Genomic DNA, 21169 nt, shown 5'->3' on the forward strand with positions numbered 1-21169 from the left:
GTATAACTTGCATTTACAGAATGACACTGCCCAGAATTAGACAACTTGTTATCTACAAAAACCCCTAGATCCTTCTCATTTAAGGAAACTCCCAACACACTACCATTTAGTGTATAACTTGCATTTATATTATTTTTGCCAAAGTGCATAACCTTGCATTTATCAACATTGAACCTCATTTTCTAGTTTGCTGCCCAGTTTTCCAGTTTAGACAGATCACTTTGCAAAGTGGCAGCATCCTGCATGGAACCTATAGTTCTGCACAATTTAGTATCATCAACAAAAATAGAAATGGTACTTTCAATGCCCTCCTCCAGGTCATTAATAAATAAGCTGAAAAGTAGAGGACCAAGTACAGACCCTTGCAATACTCCACTAACAACACTGGTCCAATCAAATGCTTTAGCAAAGTATAAGTAGTAGCCACATAACAGTCACTCCAGTCTACTGCTCCATACAGACGTTTAACACAGAAAGATGCCCTAAGCTCCAGTCCCAGAGCAGTGGCCTATCTCCTTTTTTTCCCAAAGCAACTACCAATATTATAAGACATGATATAAGGCATGATGAGCCTCATAGGTAGGGACTGGACAAAGTCAGCTGTGAATAAAATGTATGTGGGCTGGGTGCACAAACTGTAAAACTGAGGGGAAAATGTATTTTGCAGTTACATAAAGTAACAAAATGAAGGAGCTGGAAATCAGAAACACATAAAACAGTGTAAGAGAGTAATTTTGATAAGACAGCAGGGAAGAGGCTGACAAATTAGATTACAACAACACATCTTGTCAACTAAATCCACATGACACGTATATGCAGTGCAATTACATTTCTAATCATAACTGACAGTAAATTTGATATATGTATATTTAATATCGCTGCTGCCAGGTTATATTAAAAAAAAATCACACACTGTTCAATTCATTCAGCTCTATAAGTTAGTAGTGTATGGAAGTGGCCACAACAGAGGAGCAGAATGTTGGATGAAAAAGACACCGCTCAGACAGCATTCCAATGAACAAGCCTAACTTATACAGATGGCTAACAGCTCCTTTGCTTTCTTTGCTAAGACTTTATGCCAGTCGTGAAAGATTTCCAACATTTCAGCATTTTGGAGTTGGGCTGGTAAATCACAGGTGCATCAATCAGTAGCTTAATCAGCTCGAGTGAAGTATCTGCATTCAAGCAGAGATATCATTAAAGTCTGCCCAGTTATAGGTCCTACAGGACTAGAGACTGATAGCACTGAAATAAGATAAGCCTTTTCTGCCTATCCAGCAGTAGCAGCAGGCTTAGTGTACTACACAAGATGGCATAGGAGATCATTACATTATCACAGTAACGTAATGTGAGATGTATTAGTCAGAACTTGCTAGCAAAATTGGACTTATATTTTTGTGCTAAGGTGCCTTATGTATCATACTTGTGACGCTGTAATATTCTAACTGCCCCTTGCTATTCAAGGGTTAAACACATTACTACAGTAGAACCCCCATTTAATGTCCCCTGATTTTAAGCTTTCCCTCATTTTACATAGTTATTTTGTGGTCCCACCTATATATGATGCATAATACATTTCCCTGATTGTCCATTTTCCTGGATTTTACATCATTTTTTTCTGGTCCCCTGAAAAATGTAAAATGGGGTCTCAATTGTATTTACAAAGAAGGGTAAGCAAACTGAAGAATATCTAACCAGTACATTGCACTTTTTAGCCTAAAGCCAATGCCCATGTAATGACTCTCTCCACCAAATGACACTAAGAAAGCTCTCCATGCCGCCTGCCATTTAGATGAATAGAAACCACCTGTCACTACTAGTGGTTTCTGGTTTGAACATTTGTGTATTCTCAGGGCAGTGGCAGCAATTATCCATTCATTAAGTTAACAATGGGCTCAGAAGGGTATGGAGATAGACCAGCAGAGAAATGAAACATGTTCCACTGGCCTTATTGCCCAACCATCTGTCTCTGCACAGCCACATTGGGGGCAGTGTAAACAGAATATACAGCAATTGTGTCAGTCAGTCAGTCTGAACATAAAATCATGCATATATGTGATTTTCCATGCCAACTTTCCAGTACAATGGAAGCATAGCAGTGACCTCCGGCATGCTGCAACTTTACTCATCCTATTTTATATATGCACAACGAAGGAATCATACCTAACAAAAATCTATAAATATGATATTTACATGGTGACCTTTCCGTTTTTTTATATAATATAATTCGACTATTAGGGCCCTATATAAATGCCTGTATTTTACTCTGCCTGAATTCAATCGTTTACAGCTTTATTTTACACTACAGCCAGAGAATTCTGGTCTGAAAAGCAGTGTCGAATTTTACAGTGGGCTTTGCGCACAACTAAAATCTTTAGGCAGGTTTGGGATACCCTGTTTTATGTGCATTTCATTCATGTGTAGTATATGTGTATATCCTTATTATTATTATTATTATTATTATTATACTTCAAATATAGTCTGCAATATACAGCATTCCCTTACTACAGTCAATGTATGCCTAGGGAAAAATGTGTAGGTCTTGTCCTCCCACCTTTTCTGCACTGTTACGTCCCCTATCCTGCCTATTTAAGCACTCTATTACCCTATATCTCTGCAAAGGGGTGTCATTTTTGTTCTGACTTGGTAGCATGGACCAAACTGGACTGAATAAATGACAGATACTGCAAATTCCATTCAAATAGAGAAGATTATGATATCAGATGAAGTCAGATCTTGGTCACCAGATAATGCTTCCAGAGAGCTTCAGTCTACTATCATCTAAGGTGCCAACATTAACAATGAGGTTGGTCTACAAAGTGTAGGGTAACCAAGTTTTCAAAACGTCCCTGGCTTCTAAGAACTATTTTAGAGGCTCCCTGACCTGTTCATAACTCCAAATATCCATTAAAATGTTGTAAGAGTTCATTTATAAGCAAATGTACAAGGTGTCCCTACTATTACAAGAAATATGGGTAGGGCAAACTGTGCAACATTGCGCTTACCATTTGATTACGTGGACTAACATTTTAAAGGTGTTATAGCACTGCATACGCTTTGTACACTACATTTCCTTGAATACGCCCCTTTATCTCTAAAAACAATAACAGGTTTACTCTTTATTTATCAAATTGAAGGCAGAGAAAATGCAAGGGCATTTATTACAATATGTATACAAACAGGGCAAATGTTTAGCTACGTGCCCTAAAGAATAATCAAAAAAACATGGGTAATGAATGGTCAACAATGCTCACATGATACAGAACTGAAGTTTCCCTGGAAACCCTTTGAAGCATAGCTTGGCCACTATGTGTGATCCTTCTGTTTAGGTATTAATTTTGATCTGTGTGGGGCTGGGGATGGGGCAACCTCAGACGACAGGTTCTTTGTACCAAAGCCAATTACTGGTTGGAATCTATGGCTTGCCAACTATTACTTGTATTTACTGATTATGGAGTGCTGCTGACAAGGCAACTCAGTAATGGCGGTTTGGCTGCTTCTTGGTTCTATTTTACAGACACATGGGTACAGGAAAGCCATATGGATGGAGAGCAACAGCCAGACATTGAGGCACAGTCAGGAATGCTTCTTGGTTTGTGCGGAGAGACAGACTGGGTAACTGTTGGAAGCTGATGGAAGTATTTGTGCGTCTGCTGGCTCCGTTTTAGAGTTAATCTGTTCTTGACAGCTGCTGTTAATAGTATTTACTAGAATGATCTATATTAAAGTTTGTAAAGTGAAGAAATTGCAATATGCAGTATTTTTTTTTTTTTTGCTAAAACTCAATGTCACAAACAATATAACATTCGACAAACACAGCTCCTGCTTTGTATCACAGGTGGTAAATCCCTTGAAAACAGTGTTTGTGTAGCCAGCTAATACAACTAATTGTACACTAAAAATGTAATCTCTGAATACCTGTCACCATAATGAGAAATTATGGAGAATTTTGCCACATTCTGAGCCTCTATGCCTTAAATAAAGTCTAATAAGTAGTATGTTTGTGAGACACTTAGCTCAGGTGAGTGATAACACAGATAGTATGACTGAGTTCTACGTATCTGTAGGTTACTGTATCTCATTTTCTAAAGTTTAGAGAGTATTTTTTTCCTAGGGAAGGGATGGGCCCTTAGACCAAGCTCAACTGCCCAGCCTTCCTGTATTGCCCTGGGACCTCACTTCTCCAGACTTGATGATGTTTTACTAACACTGCCCAACCTGTTAGAAAAGTTGTGGCAGCAATTAAGGGTGGATGCAGAACATTTTGGATGTGCATAACTGAAATAATTCACAGCACTGCATTTGACTTAACCCCAAAAGAATGGTTTTCAAGCCAACGTGATGCATACTTCAGCCCTTGTTCATCCATCCCCTCGCACTAAGCACAGTCTGTACAAAAGAAAGGTTTTTTTTGTGCAGCCAACAACAATTTAGAGGGAATAATGAATCTGGCCATGTTCAGTCTGATTTATTTGTGGATCAATATATAATTTAACTTGGTTTATGTACATATTGCTTCATATTATCATGGTCTTAGTGTCATTAAGATGCCGCTATTGCAGTAGATTTTAGGATTTATGGTTACAATATACTTTACAAGTGATTAACAGTGTACAGATGTGTTCTTTTCCATTTGGCTTTCTTATGTGTAATGTATGTGGCAAATACTCTAGAAAGGAGCCCCCTGAGACTGCTTTCTCATACGATTCTTTCCTTATCATAAGAATTGCTTCTTAGATGTTGCTTTTCCCCTTTTTATTGCCCCAGGACTATATATAGCTTTATATAAAGGAATAAATTACTGCTGTAGAAATTTCTCCAGCCAATAAACATAGTGTGATGTACTTCATGAAAAAATGTCTGGGAATGAAATGCAATATAAAATTACATGAGAAAGGAGAAAAATAAGCTCAAACCCTAAAATGAACATTCCATTGACGAGGTCTATTCTGGATAAGCGGTGATGAAATATGTTTAAAATTCTAACTTAGTCATATGCTTTATTTATATAAAACCAATATATAAGACAGCTCTTCAATGTAATTATCCCTTCTAGTTTTTAAAAAAATTCTACTAGATTTTCAAAATGTATCATACTCTGGCCCTTTAAGAACTCAAATATAAATATTCGCCACCTAAAACCTGCAAATTGCTGTTTAAGTCAATGGGAGACATCCAGGGATCCAATTTGTAGTTGTTTGCAACCTTCCTCACATTCAAGTTTTTTTTTTGGAGAAAAACTCGAATCGAGTTACTTAAATTTGAATCGAATCCGATTTGAATTCGACTCGAGTTTTTGGGTTGATTTAATTCATCCGAGTTTGAAAAATATAATATTTTTAACAAATTTCGATTGGTCGAATTTCAAATTTATGGGAGTTTAGGTTTTTTTTTACAAACTTACATAAATTCAAAATTCAACCTTAATGTCTCTTAATGTTTTACCACCAGTGCTTAAACTCCTCCAGTGCAGGCAACAAAATATCCAAAATTACTTTTCTACAGCCATTAATGTAAATTTCTGGAAGACAAGTAATTTGAACAAATACACCCACATTTTCAAGCAGGAATTTTGGAGGTATGTAGTCAGCTATGCCTGCAGTGACATTACAATCAGCAGGGCATCCTGGCCAGTTAATATATGTTTTCTTGTTATTAATAGAAAAATATCCTGTGGTTTGACTAATAGTATATCCTGTGTTTTTCTAATTAGTACTGTACCCAGTTGTGTTATAGTTGCTAATGCATCTTGTAGTGTTTGTATTGTGTTTATTGAGTGGTGTAGTAATTAATAGCCTATTTTAGATAATATAATGTATTCCATGATTTTATGTCATGGCACAGAATTAATGGCAGTGCCCTAAACACCATACAAATATTCACTTGTAGAAAGCCAGGTAGTAATATCTAAATGTGTCATCCTGTAATACATTTAGGAACAAGATGCATATTCCTTAATTGAAGAATAGACAAAAAACATTTTCATTGAAACACACTTTAGTAATATTTGTTGGATGCATTATTTTCTATAGAACAGTGCAGTACTTGACGAAAGTTGCAATCTAATAATCTCCAGTTCTAATTATCTCCATGATCTGAAATCACATACAAGCACAGTCTGATGCTGTGACAATGATGTAGAAAACTAGGCTTATTGTTCCACTTCTCTACAACTGCACAAACATTGTCTCAACTCCCCAGAAACTGTGACCATATTTCCCAATGCTTTTTCCTACAAACCTTATGGGCAGATTTATCAAGGGTCGAATTTCGAGGGTTAATAAACCCTTGAATTCGACCCTCGAATTTAAATCTTTCGAATTCGAAGGATTTAGCGCAAATCGTTCGATAGAATGATAAAATCCTTCGGACCGAACGATTCGAATGATTTTAAGTGAACGATCGAAGGATTTTTCTTCGATCAAAAAAGGGTTAGAAAAGTGCTGGGGAAGGTCCCCATAGGCTAACATTGTACCTCGGTAGGTTTAGAGTGGCGAAGTATGAAGTTGAAGTATTTTTTAAAGAGACAGTACTTCGACTATCGAATGGTCGAACAATTTTTACTTCGAATCGTTCGAATCCTTCGATTCGATCGAATTTGACCCATTCGATGGTCGTACCCAAAAAAATACTTAAATTTTTTTTATCATTCGAATTCTTCACTCGAGCTTAGTAAATGTGCCCCTCCGTGTCCACATTTTTGGTGAGTGAAATAAGTCCCATGAAATGTCAATGGACCCAAGGCTGAAGGCCATGAGTTCAGTTATTAAAGTGCAGGTCTGTTTTATTTACCATGTTGTATGTTAGTGAAACTCACCTCTCATGGGCGATTTCATTGCTGCCTCCACCATGCCAAGCAAAAGCTGTAAACTCTTGGGATCCTGAGCTAAGCCGGAAGCAAATGCAGCCAGTGCATCCGCATGGCGACCGAGATACTGGAGGGCTACACCCTGTCTGAAGTATGCCTGGGAAAGAAAGAAAAACATAGCGTTTTATTTTTGCCAATCATAATAGTACAAATCATAAAACAATGTACCTGTATTGGTGTGAGCAACTGAACTGTGTTCTTTGAATCCATCTTACTTACAAGCACATTACTACACATTATAGTATCATACATTTTTAACATAATGTTTTGTAATGACAGGTTCAATAGCTAAAAAAAATGGACCAGAACGTCTACAAAGGATGGTAAAAAATATTTTCCATAAGGTCCATAGAACTGACACAGACCAATAAATATAAAAGTAGGACCCTCTTATCCCTTTTCCTTTATCAGGATCCCAATTAAAAGGGATGACCAGTTACAGGGAGAACAGACTAAACAAAAGGACAGACTGCCAAGGGTACCAACTGCTGCAGTGATAAGGCTTTTTGGCCGAATGATCCCTTTTTATACCTCTTGGAATTGTATTGATGTTCCTTAACACAATTTAACTTCTCTTTTGATTTTAATCTTTCACTGAGCTAGCTCATCATTTTTATGCCCGGTTGACAATGCTTTCATAAAATAGTCTTTTGTCTGCTATTCCCCGGTGCTCACCTTTCATCATGACTCCGATGTCCTTGGGAAGGTCATTAATGAATACTCTTTTTAATCCCGGTGTCACACATTTACATAAAGCCACCAAGCTAGGACCAGTGTCCACTCAGACAAACACTTTGTTCTGCATCATTGACCTGAATTCCTTTAAAATAAAATCCCTGTCCAATAAAAAAAAGTTTCTAAATCTAAAATTGCACTATTCCATTTTTGTGACTATTCTCTGTCTTATCAAAGACCTTACGGACATCTTTAAAGACCAATCTTTATTATCAAAAACCTGTGGCAGATTAATTTGACACTATCACCGTTTTGTGAAATTATATTGAGTGACATCATAATAGCTTTTATCCCTATGCCTTTAATGAGCCTGTCCTGGAAGATTTATTTAATAGCCTACACGTTGCTGAAGTTAGACTCCACTGCTCTCTACTTCTTTTCTGTGATAGAGAAATGATGCCTCCATTCCCTTGTCACTGAGCTAGTATTTACTTACTATGGTGTATTTAGGATGAGAAAAATAAAAACAAATCAATATGATGAACAAAAATTATAATAACTCCTCTAATCCCATGACAAAGGATTCTTTATTTGCTCAGCTCATTCGACTCAAGAATCAATTTTAATCAAACAACAGATTTCTCAGCAGTTGTGTGCCATGGAAATATAAAACTGTAATGTTTAAAGGGTTACTGTCATGGGAAAACGTCTTTTATCTCATCAGTTAATTCAGCTCCTCGAGTAGAGTCCTATGTGAGTATCCATTTTTAAATAGTCTACAAGTTATAGTGTTAATATATTTACACTTACCCTCAGAGGCTAATATCATGTAAATATTACAAATTCTGTTCATGCTATCAACACAACAAGGAACAGGAAAAGTATCAAGAAGAGGGATTTGGGACCAGAGATGATGGCTGCTAACTAAAGTGGTGAAGGTGCAGTTTTCCCAAGGGATCCATCTTGTTGAAGTGCTTTTGGACAACTGCAAAGTACAGATAAGCCTGCTGGGAGTTGGGGGCGCTGTAAGGTTTCAGGAGTCCATCTTGATGTTGGACCAAATGAATATTTACAGGGAGCTGAGAGTATGGGAACTGTATGGAAGCAGGGTTCATTCTGACCATCCCTAGCTTCTCACTTCTTAAAGGGATGGATAATTAAATGACATAGACATTCACCGTAGAGTATTGATGCAAACTTGAGGCCTAAAAGACTGCTGTTAATTCAAATGGGCATTTCTGTTTTAGCTAGATATGAAAAGGAAAATGAACCTAATAAAAACCTGTTTACAGGGGTTTCACCTTTGAATTAACATTTTGTATGATGTTGAGAGTGATATTCTGAGACAATTTGCTATTGGTTCTCATTTTTTTTATTATTTGTGGGTTTCGAGTTATGGAGCTTATTATTCAGCCGCTCTCCAGTTTGAAATTTTAGCAATCTGGTTGCTAGGTTCTAAATTACCCTAGCAACTGTGCATTGATTTAAATAAGAAAATGAAATATGAATAGGAGAGGACCTGAATAGAAAGCTTAGTAATAAAAGGTAGCAATTACAATACATTTGTAGCCTTAAGGTGGCCATAGACGTAGAGATCCGCTCATTTGGCAATGTCGCCAGGTGAGCGTATGTCTCCCCGATATGCCCACATTGAGGTGGGCGATATTAGGCTGATCTGATTGTGGGCCCTGGAGCCCAACGATCGGATCATAATGCATCCGATACGGACGGTCGGATCGCGGGATCGCATACATGCACAGATGCAGCCGCGATCCGACGGGATTTTTTAACCTGCCTTTCGGCCAGAAAACGATAGACGAACCCCGTTGGATGGCCCCACACACGGGCTAATAAGCTGCCAACTTGCTCTGTCCGCAGCTTTTATCGGCCCGTGTAATAGAGATTATTTGTTTTTAGATTGTGTCAGTGACCCCCCATTTAAAAGCTGGAAATATACAGAAGAAGAAGGCAAATAACTCAAAAACTTATTTTTTATTTTTATTAAAAAAATGAAGATAAGTTGAAAAGTTCCTTAGAGTTAGCCATTCTATTTCTGCTAAAAATTAACTTAAAGGTCAACTACCCTTTTAAATTTTGTGTTGCGTGTTTATCTGTCCTGAAGTTTCTGGGCTAAAAGGATACCTATAAACTGCCAACATTATATTAAATAATTTGTATGTGTGTGAATGTGCTCTTATTTTAAACACAGGTGCTACTTAGCCTTCCCAAAAAGAAAAATCACCCTCCACCTATGGCTGTGTGTACTAATAGGAGCTCCATGTTTGCCCCTATATCATATGCCAACGGAGAGAGTAAGCCTCATATTTTTGTGGGTAAATGATCAACATTTGCTGCTGCCTCCCATTTACTTTAAGGAGAAGCTCACATGGGGAGTGTCACTATATTGATTAGGATTCATTCTGAATGTTATAAAGATACCATAGCTACTGCAGACCATTAATTAAGCACTCTTCATCACTGAAATTATTACTGCAGCTATGCATTTAACCATTTTCAGCACATGCTCTATGCATCAGATTATAACAGCTTTTCAAACACATCACACTGTCTTTTCTCTCTACCTCAATATGTTTTCTAGCAAGGAGCTAGTGAACAAGGACACTGGATTTGTCCTGATTCAGAAGACAAACAAAAGAGACGGAACAGCATTTCTGCCGCTAAACAGATGTACATATATTAAATATTCATACTAATGAAAAGTGACGTGCTATTTGACCTGTGACACAAATGGTGGCATTTGCCACATTGGGCTGTCATTAAATTACATCAAACACACAATATCACATTGCAACGTATGAGCTAACAAGCTAATTTTTCATGTGCAGTGTAGTATTCCAAGTGCCTGCAGCAAAGGCTTAGTAATGGGACACTGGTGGGGCAGTTCTTCTGTATATAAGGAATTCCTTTTATAAATGGAATTTTAATTTAAAAAGGAAAAGGCAGTGTTTTTAGACTTAATTGGTGTAAGGAAATTGTGTATATTGGAGTCCATGTATACAAAGACACAGGCAGGGCTGGGTAGCAGCTGGGCCATTACCTTCATTCAAGCCTCCATTTATGGATAGTATGATTGTAATGATTTGGACCACAGCAGGTACTAGCATGTCTGTCACAGCAGCCAAAACACTACATCCAGATGGATTAAAAGCTCTAGGGAAGCAGAGTTGTCAGTCAAAGTTGTTTTTTTATATAACAAATGGGGCTAAGGATAAAGAAGTCCAATGATCATTAAAGCTTTGGCTCACAGTAGCAGAGGGTTTCATGCCTTACAATGGCGTCTTCTGTTTGTATACATTTTGGACATGGAGTCAAGCAGTGTTATCAAAGCAAATCCCCTTTTTGAAAAAAAGAGTTGTGCACATTTGATTAAATAAAAACCACGGCACTTACTTTTTACCTGGATATGACTGAAGACTAGCAATGCTTCCATCATCATGATGGTAAATTATGCAGAAGAAGGAGATGCAGCAATACTACCAAGCAGCCAACATGGAAGATATTAACTTGATATTTTTGCTGTGCTTGGTCAGTGCTCCAATTAACACTAATCCCACTGACTATATAATATGGTAAGGGGTATACACATACCGATTAGTGCAGCTTTTCCATTGTAGTGCAGTTGATAAGGACACAAACAGTCACACAGTATAGTCTTTTACATAGAGTTTTGTACTCTACAGGTACCCTACTGTATTTAAACTGCACAGGGGTTGGGGGATGCTAGGAACTAATAGTTATATAGGGTCGGACTAAGGGTCCAGGGCCTCCACGGAGCTGCCACCTCAGGGGCACCCACACCAGCTCAGGGCCCCCCAGCAGTACCCGACGCTGCAACTCTCCCCTTTCTCCCATCCCCCACATGTACCTTTAACTTCTGTCCTTATGTCTGCACCTTGAGGGGGGCCTGGGTTTAACGGAAATTTCAATATACTGAAACAATCATATTTGATTTGATTTTGATTTGATTTGATTTGATTTTGATTTGATTAGTGGCCGTGATTGGGGTAGGTCAGGTTTAGCATGGTGAACACACACACAGGGGCAAATTCACTAAGATTCAAAGTTGCGCCATCGACAGCTTCGCCGCACTTCGCCAGGCGTAGTTTCGACAGCGCTGCGCAAATTCACTAAAATGTGAAGTTGCACTCAGGGATGCAAACGGCAGCGGAGTTTAATTCGTCAAGCAAACTGAAGTTACACTAGCGATGCCTAATTGGCATACGGCGCCAAGTTAAAGTACAATGGACATATATGTAGCAGCAAATACATTACCTGGGAAAGCTTCATAAAATAAAATAGAGGTGTTATTTTGCCCTACACATGTGCCCACTGTATAGTTTAGGTGCCATATGTTAGGAAATGTAGGGGGAAGGAGGGTACCCCCAAAAAAATTTACAATCTTTTTCAACCTATCACCCTGAAAAAAGGAAAAGACGCCAGCGTTTTTTGTGACTTTGAAAAAAATTTCAACTTTTTTTGATGCAATCCCTATCTACTCTATTGCACTTCACCTGGTCTGAGGTGGCGAAGGCAAGTCTGGTGCAAGAGGTAACGTTCAGTAAAATGCGCAAGTTAGTGATTTAGTGTAGTTACGTCCCTTCGCCATAGCGCAACTTCGCCTGGTGTAAGGGTACGAAGTAGCACTAGAGTAGGTCCATTTCGCTAGCGAATTTACGCCAGCGACCATTAGTAAATTGGTGATGTAACGAAATGACATCACGCTGGCAAATTTGTGCTAGCGTTAGCCGCTTCGCGCTTTAGTGAATTTGCTCCACAGTCTTTGGGGGGGGGCTGGGTCGGCCTACCAGGTTTTTTCTTGGTGTACTGCTGGCTTATATAATTATATGCAGAACATTACATAGTATTTATATCATTCACATCAGTCACTGCCAAAACACTAGAGGATTGGAGGTGGGTAAAGTCATTAAGAGACATCCAGAGAAACACCGAAACATTCATGGACAGAATAACAAACGCAAATACAAACAAGGACAGAAGAATACAGACAAATTCAGTGATGAAAGGAAGGAGTGAAACACAATAACTGGAATATAAATGTGTGAGGAACATGAACACCAAAAAAATATTTCAATATAAATGTAGACATCTCACAGCAGGGTAACTATCAATCAAAAAATCTTATAACGTTTATTGTTTAGTCTTGCTTAGACTCAGTGTGGTAGCATATAACTGAAATATGAATGCAAACCTCTACAACTGTTTGTGTGGTTGAACTGCATTACCTATCCGTGTAATGTATAAAGCAACAAAAGCAAGGTTTCCCAGCTATTTGGAATGGCTTGTTATAAATAGAGGGGAACTGCCAAACAAGCCCTAATCAATCCATAAAGAACATGAAATTATGTTGCTGACTGACATGGAGCTTTGTGCAGCATAATGAATTATGAGCCCTTAGTGAAATCGCATTTTCCTTGATAATTCTATGTAACCATTGTTTACCATGTCACCCCAATGAATTGTATCTTATCCATTTTTCAGACAGAAGGGTTTGTGCAACATCTTTTCCCCTAACATGACAAATGAGTAAGAATTGGATTATAATGATGTAAACACATTACATGCTGCATGAGTGCTGCTCAAATGCAAATAGAACAAAACTGATGGTTAGCATTGTACAAGATGGTTCCATTTATAAATTAAGCTCAGCTAAATGACTGCTTTGCTGAGGATGTTTAAGAATAATGGCGATGTAGGTTATGTTGGGGGGGGGGAGCAATGCCAAGTCATGTCATGTCACTTGTACTGAGAGACATAGCTCATGGTCCTTTGTTCCCACATCAAATATGTTTTTAAATTAAGCAGTCGGTCTAATAGAATATAATGCAACGTTTATGCAGACAGAGCATTAGGCAGTTTATTTGCCAAAAAGCAGAGCCTATATACGGTATACAGTATTAAAGCAATATATGGTTGCCATCTGTCTGTTTTTGAACCACACCAGACAGCCTGGGCATACCTGGTTCTATAAGGGCTGGTAGGGTTTTAAAGAACTGAAACCTGGACAAGCTAAAGAGCAAATAAATGTTTGTAGCCCAGTCATGTGATTGGGAAGAATGAGGCTAAGTACTAGGGCGAATCCATGTGTTTGTGTGTGTATGAGAATGTGATAGATTGTAAGCTCCACTATGGTAGTGACTGATATGAATAGTGTGTCATGTATGTAAAGTGCTGTGAAATATGCCAGTGTAGTGGAATTTCAGGAAGACCACTTGAGGTGAAAGACATTGTTTTTTTTACATGAGCTCCGTGAATTGTGAGCTTATATTCATAACCCTGAAAAAAGAGATCACAAAACTTTTGTAAACATATAAAAAATGGAGTAACTGGTGGGAGAGCATAGAGCTATTGCTCCACAGCAAAAAAAAAAAAACATAGAACTGGCTTATAGCCAAACAGGTGGCTCTGCCCTCAAGGCCAGGGTAGTAGTAACCTAGGCTATCTTGAAAATCCATTCAAGTCAGCGTGGGGGGGGGGAGTTCATGGAGGAGAACACAGAATTTTATTATGTTTCATTAGCATTAAATAAAGTATACCGGTAATAATTATAATGACCACAAAGTTCAAAAGAGGTATTCCACAACACGTAGATGCACATGGTAATGAACAATCACAAAAAGTGTTTCTTTTCAGAAATAAATGCCCTGAGCAGGCATGTTTCTGTGGGTAGTAGTGTAGTAACTAACAGTACTGTCAGCGTGGAAATTTGCCAAGCCACAATGCAGACTTCTCCATGAGTCAACAGACAAATAAAGGGCAGCTAGTGACGAGGGATACTAGTTACGCTAGACTGTTACATTTTGTATGCAATCATTTATAAGTAATGGAATCTATCAAATAACATGCAATGCAATACGTGACTGTTCTATTATACAATGTTAGCGTTGGAGCAGTCTAGCTTAATTGTGGGTGAGCCCACAGATGTATACTCTGGGAAGGAGCAGGTAAGGAAGGAGCTGGATGTAGTCAGACAGGCCAGGTCAGAACCAGATAACAGGAGTAGAATTTTGAGGCAACCTCAAGGTCAGAACCAGGAAGTAACATAGGTGACGTGAGCAAGTAGCAGGAATCAAGAAACAAGCAAATCAGTATTCAGAGCACCTAGGACCAAGCAAACTTGACCTATAATGGGCAGCGAGTCAGTGCAGAGCAGGGAGTAATATAGGCAGACTACTGGCTAATACTGAGCACGTGTGGCCAGATTAGTAACAGCCGAGCTCACCATGCCTACCAGGGAATACAAGTATAGAACAGTGAAGCAGGACCTTAGCTGTCTGCTCATATAAAGCAGACAGCATGAAAACACCAGGTCATTGGTTCAACTCCAGGCAAGATGTTACAGAAGACTTCCCTAAATTCCATACTATGTGATGATGACTATGGGATCCAAACCGTATCCAGAAAGCTTTGAATTAAGGGACTCCATTTTAATCAAATAATTCAAATTTTTTAAAATTGCTCAGTTTTCTCCATAATAATAAAACAGTACCTTGTGCTTGATCCCAACTAAGATACAGTATATTGAATCCTTATATGAGGCAAAATAATCCAAACGGGTTTATTTAATGTTACAAGATTTTATTTGTATTACGGGAAAATCCCTTATGTGGAAAGCCTCAGGTCCCAAGCATTCTGGATAGCAGGTTTCATAAAGCCTTATATCTCTGGGCCTAATCCAAATTTTAGCAAAAGCTCACCAACACACAAATCCAGTGGGTTCTGCAAATCCATGGGACACTGGTGGTGGCTGCAAGTAGAAGATTCAATCTGCTCCTCATAGAAAATCCTGCTGTTCCTTCTGGATCTGTGATGGGCTATTTTACGGTCAGTTAAAAATTGTTGTGGTGATGGGAAGTTATTTACTAGATAAGTGGGGCAGAGTTCTGTATAATTTAAGGCATGCCAGCTTTCCCCAAGGAAATATCTTGGTAGAGACTTAAAGATTTCATAATGCCTTCTATTTCTCACCAAGTGAGCAGCAGTAAGAAAAGCTTTTCCAGCTTTAGGGAGTAAACAGATCATCATAGAGAGAACTCCAATTTCCTTACATATGGTATTCTACATGATAAATAGGGCTAAAAGCGCAGACCATTTTTTTTCTAAAGAAAACCAGACAGAATTAGGTTTGTGTCCTAAATCAGATGTAGTAGCTTCATTTTGGGATAAACTTCCTTCCTTGTCTGAAAGACAGACCCGAGGACAAACCCTCTGATGTTCTAATATTTCAATCCTCATTGAGGTCACAGTTATGTTGGGAGAAATACTTTGTTCTAAAATGAGCCCCTGCTACAAGCCTGTGGATCTCATTATAAAGTTGTCACTAAGTACACTGTAATCGGACCCAGCTCCATTCTTTGAAAAAACATGCTTCCGTCTGCGTCATTATGCAGGGTAATCGACACACGCTGCATTTTAAATAGATCAATGGGAATAAAAATAAACAAGATTTTTCCACTCTCTCTAATTGCTATTTGTGTGACTAGATGCAACATGTGGATCCCCCAAGCTCTGAATACCCTTTTATAGTATTTGAGTGAGCAAGTTTTTATATGAGCCGTGTCTACAGTATTCATTGTTGTTTAATTGAATATCTACAGTATATACAGTATATAGCATTGAGCATAAGTCCCTGCTCTGTTGTTAGGTTTCTCAATGTATGCAGTTGCAATGTACATGCATATGATTAATAATGTACATTGGGGGTACCCTTGGAATGTTAAATGTTATTCTTAGACTGGTGGCTTTGGACTCCAGATATGATCTGATCCTGTTTGCTCGACAAAAAGGGAGATGAGCAGGTCAAACAGGCAAGCTTCCAGGATGTCATTAAAAAGGAATTATATCTTCCTGTTGGCTAAGGGTTCTATGACATTTACAACCATTCATTTACTCCCTACTCCCTTTCTATCAGTTGCCTTTTGAATAAACTTCAGCTCATTATGTCTTCAACACTGTTGTGTAGACTGACCCTTCAGACTAGAGTTCCTCACTGGCTAATGAATGAGTGAGACATCTGATAGTTCACCTGCTGCATTTACCTTATCTACATGAATCTCTACATAAAGCTCTTTTATATTGGTATCTTTATCAGTAAATTTTCAATCACCATTATTTATTTTGCATGACTCCTATTCTGCATCTTCATGGCTGCAATTGAACATGCTTCCTGGTTGATGCTGCCCAGGAACAGACTGACAGAGAGGCTTCCATTTTATTTTTATTCTGAGTTTGTATTGTTTTTATTTCTATTCCAGTCCTCTCCAATTCATCTTCCATTCTCCCTTCCTTACTGTTACCTGGTTGTTTGGGTAATTAAGCCGTGCAAACCAGGAATCAGTCTGACAGCTGCACAACACAAAAGATGTAAATAATTTAAAAAAAAAAAAAAATATATATATATATATATATATATATATATATATATATATATATCAATACATGTTGATATATATATATATTGACAATTAGAACCATATGTAAATTTATTTAGATTACTATTGCCTTAAAGGTAATATTTTAAGATTTAAACCAGTCAGATTAGTTCACTTACAATTACTTAAAGTACACAGTAAAGTATGGAGTAATTGTTCACAGTGTATATCTAATAAACCCTCTTTGTATTTGCTTTTAAACATATAATTGTAAACTCATCTCTGCTAAGGCACTTTCTACAGATCTCAACAGTTTAAAATGATCTGTTTTGGAAGATTAAATGGTTACAAAGGGAAATTGCCACTGAACTGTAGCTGCTATTGAATAAATCTCTTAGTTGACAACGCCTTATTACTTTTTTCATTAATGGTATTTAACACTTAATTTGCGTGTTCCGCAATCCAGCATTTGTTTTTTTCTCTCAGTCTTGAGGGGATGGGTGGTGTTTAGGTGGATTGTCACTGGGATGTTTGGGTGCAAGGGATTGTGGCCAAGCTGGATCAGGGGCATGATGGGGTATTTTCAATTTTAATTCATATTTCATTTAAATTGGGGCTCTATCCTACTTAGTCCACTAAACAGGGGACCTGGAAGAGCCATGGCGTAATAAAACAGGCCGTCTGGGGGAGAGTACCCATCTAAGTACATTGTGCCTCATGATTTCTTATGGTAGCCATGCCTGCTCTAGCTGGATGATTCCAGCATCAATAGTCAGTAATCTGCATCGAACAATGGCATAACTAGGGTTAATGGGCTGCACCCAACCCCCAACCCCACTTACGCCCCAAAAGTTTCCTTCCCCTTATCATGCATGCCTTGCAAGTCCCATGTGCACCATTGTGTCTCTGGTGGACCCCAAAAAGTTGCAGGCCCAGGTGCACTGCCGATACCCTGCAGTTATTGCACTTAAAACAATATGAAACAGCATCACTGATTCCAAGTAGTTTTATTTAAAAGGTGCATCAAACCAAGAGGAGACATAAACGGACGCACTTTGGGCTCATGCCTTTTTCTCAGCCCTGGGTCCGGCACAGTTATATACAAGGAACACTGTCAAGCCATCTTGGGGGAAAACAATTCCCTGGGCAGATATTACAAATGATTTGTACATAACAGGGAGTTGGCAGGGATCATTTCATTTGGCCCCACTCTACTTGCTTCATTTGCATGTAAAATTTTCCCTCTAGTAGTAGATCATGTATTCCTTTGACCTTCTTTCTCTGAAAGGCTTCTGATGAGAAGCAGGAAACTGGCAATCAATGGTTCTTGTTACAATGGAGCTTTATTAATAATCCCACTAGTCAGACAGCTAAGTACACAAACATTTCAGCTGCTCGGCAGTACAGCCTCTAGTAGTGGTAAGTCCGAAGCAACTGGACATGCTGAGTAATCATGAAAACCCTTCACTGCTCATCTAAGGTTAAAAAGTGAAGGAGCAGCTTAGGTTAGTGTTGAACACTTTTACTCAGCAAGTCGTGTTACTTAAGATTTCTTATCACTACAAGATACTATATATTATGATATGAGTGAACAAACACCATCACAGACATCCAATTCAGTAGTACCTTACCTGTCTTATAACTGGGTGCAGGTAGCAATAGGTGCCTGTATCATGGGGTTTCAGCATTTGCCCTACGTACATTGACTAGGGAATATAAAGGTCCTACCTATCAATTCTATTATATGTACCCCAGAGCCGTATTTAGGTCTGGAGGCACACTAGGTACTGGACCTCAGCCCACCCTCAACACATGTGCAGACAGTTTTACTGTACTACACATGGACAACTGGTCACAGAGGATCCAGGTATCCCTGGATTTATATACGAGCTAGGTTTTTTTTTTTATTTACCATATAGACACAAACATCTAAGTTGCCGTCCTAGTCACAAGCCCTCAGGTGCCTATTTAGTAAATACATACCTCCCAACATACTGAAAATGGAAAGAGTGACAAAAAAATATATATTGGCCATGCCCCTTTTTTGCGGTCACACCCCCTAATTACCATGCCCATTTTACAAAATTTGCCAGGTTATGAAAGTTTGAACACATTTCTGTAGTTTTTTTTTGTTTTATTACAGTTGTACTAATGAAGGTGAATTGCCCTTTAAGCTGTGAGGCTAACTTCTCCCAAGGGACAAAACGGTTACAAATTTATCTTAAGTATTTATTCTGGGCTCTCTGCCAAGAGCCAATCAAGTTCGAGACATTGTATCTTTTTTGACTGTTCAGTGCAGAGAAATCGGGACTTTCCAGTACAAATGCAGGACTGTGGGTTGAGTTGTCAAAAGAGGGACTGTCTCGCTCAAAACGGGAGAGTTGGGAGGTATGTAAATATGGCCCTGCCCTGGGGTACCCAACTTAAAGGTGAAGTGCAGGGATTATTCATACCTAAGAGCACTCAAACAACAACTGTTCCTGAAGCATCAATGTACTGATGCCCTCCTCATCTGATATACACTATGGGTCACATTTACTAAGGGTCAAACTTCGAAGTTAAAAAACTTCGAAATTCGACCATTGAATTTGATACTTCGATAGTCTAAGTATTTTTTCGATCAAAAACGTCCGTTTTCGATCGAAGTAAAAATCGTTTGATCGATTAAATTGCTTGAATCGTTCAATTCAAATGATTTTACAAAAAAATACAACTACTCAAAACTTAGCCAAAGGTTATAAGAGGTCCCCCATAGGCTAAACAGCATTTCGGCAGGTTTTTGGGTGGTCAAGTGTCACAGTCGAAGTTTTTTAAAGAGACAGTACTTCGATTTTCGTAGTCAAAGTTATTTCAATTCGAATCAAATTTTGGCCTATTCGATGGTCGGAGTACCCAAAAATTACTTTGAAATTCAACGTTTTTGAATTCGAAAATTCACTTTGAACCTTAGTAAATGGGCCCCCTGGCCTGAAGGGCCAAATTGGCAGCTAAATTCTACCCTTGCCTGGCCACCTTTAAACAAGTATAATTATATGGGTTGTTATATATCTGAAAGATATATTCTAAAATACAATGACCCATTAACTGACCAGTATACAGAGTATAATGGCAGAAGACTAAGCTGCTTCCAGAAGTAAATAACTAAAGGGACTAAAAGTGCATTGTTCTTGTTTTTCACATAAATTATTTGAAAGTTTGAACCTGGTGCAGATAGGCCAAACACTGCAGGCTGTGGGATTTATGGAATGTGGACAGGGAGATCAGCAATGTGATTACAAGGAAAATGAATTCATTTTAATTCAAAACACGTGCAACATGTCTATAAATATCTCTCTCATTTTGTGTTAGCTACACTATTTCACAGAGATTCTGAATATTTCTTTTACAGACGTGCCCAAGAGCCGAGAAATACAAACAAGTTTAACAATAAAACTGGATTTTATGGGTTCAAAACAGGCTCTCCAGTGCTAAAAGGTATGTAGATCAAGAGGACGAATCATCTGCAAACCTAAAACACAACAGCCATAGTTTTTCCACATGTGAACCTCATATCAGATAACTGTTTGTGCTCCTGTAAGCTTGCTCCACCCAGCTCTTCTACAGTACTACCAAAATAGGGAATCTACTGTCATTTCAGCTTCTTGCTCTCTTAATGAAAAGGGAAATCTGAGTGTGTACTTTCAACCATTTGGATGCCCCATTTTAGGCAAAAAAGCTTTACTTGGAAAGTAAGCTTTACATGGAAACATAGAAAAAAAAACTATACAACCTTCTGGAAATTAGAGCATAGAAATAAGGTAATGGAATTAACTTTTATTATCAAGACAGAATACAAGTGTGAACATGATTTAGGGTAAGCCTACATTTTCTAACTGAAATTAGATGGACTTGACCAAAATGAGACAACATAATAAGCATTCTTTGGCTATTAGAAATGTGAAAATAGGCAAGTTGTTATTGTACATACTATAATATTTGGAATAATTCCCAATGTCTTTAATTAATGCATTTTGTTATCATAATGCAAATATATGTAAGCAATAAATAAAGTAAAATATAAGGATACTAAAAGCCACTGATTTTCATTTATATAACATTAGGTTAGGCAGTACAAATCAATAACTACTGATGACTAAGTACAGTACTGGAGATGTTATCCAGAATGTTTGGACCTAGGGTTTTCTGTAATTTGGCTCTCCATACTAAAAAACGTACA

At 38.2% G+C, this 21169-nt stretch overlaps 1 protein-coding gene across 3 annotated transcripts in view; it reads right to left on the reverse strand.

Moving 5' to 3' along the window:
* The window catches only part of LOC108715847 (tetratricopeptide repeat protein 28), a 334240-nt gene that overhangs the window by 180341 nt on the left and 132730 nt on the right, over nucleotides 1-21169 (reverse strand). For all 3 annotated transcript variants that reach the window (XM_018261357.2, XM_018261348.2, XM_018261365.2), the window contains one exon: nucleotides 6818-6965. In XM_018261357.2, the coding sequence (XP_018116846.1) occupies nucleotides 6818-6965 (148 nt within the window). The remainder of the gene's footprint in view (nucleotides 1-6817; nucleotides 6966-21169) is intronic.

This window comes from Xenopus laevis, chromosome 1L (genome assembly GCF_017654675.1).
Source record: "Xenopus laevis strain J_2021 chromosome 1L, Xenopus_laevis_v10.1, whole genome shotgun sequence".
Lineage (NCBI taxonomy): Eukaryota > Metazoa > Chordata > Amphibia > Anura > Pipidae > Xenopus > Xenopus laevis.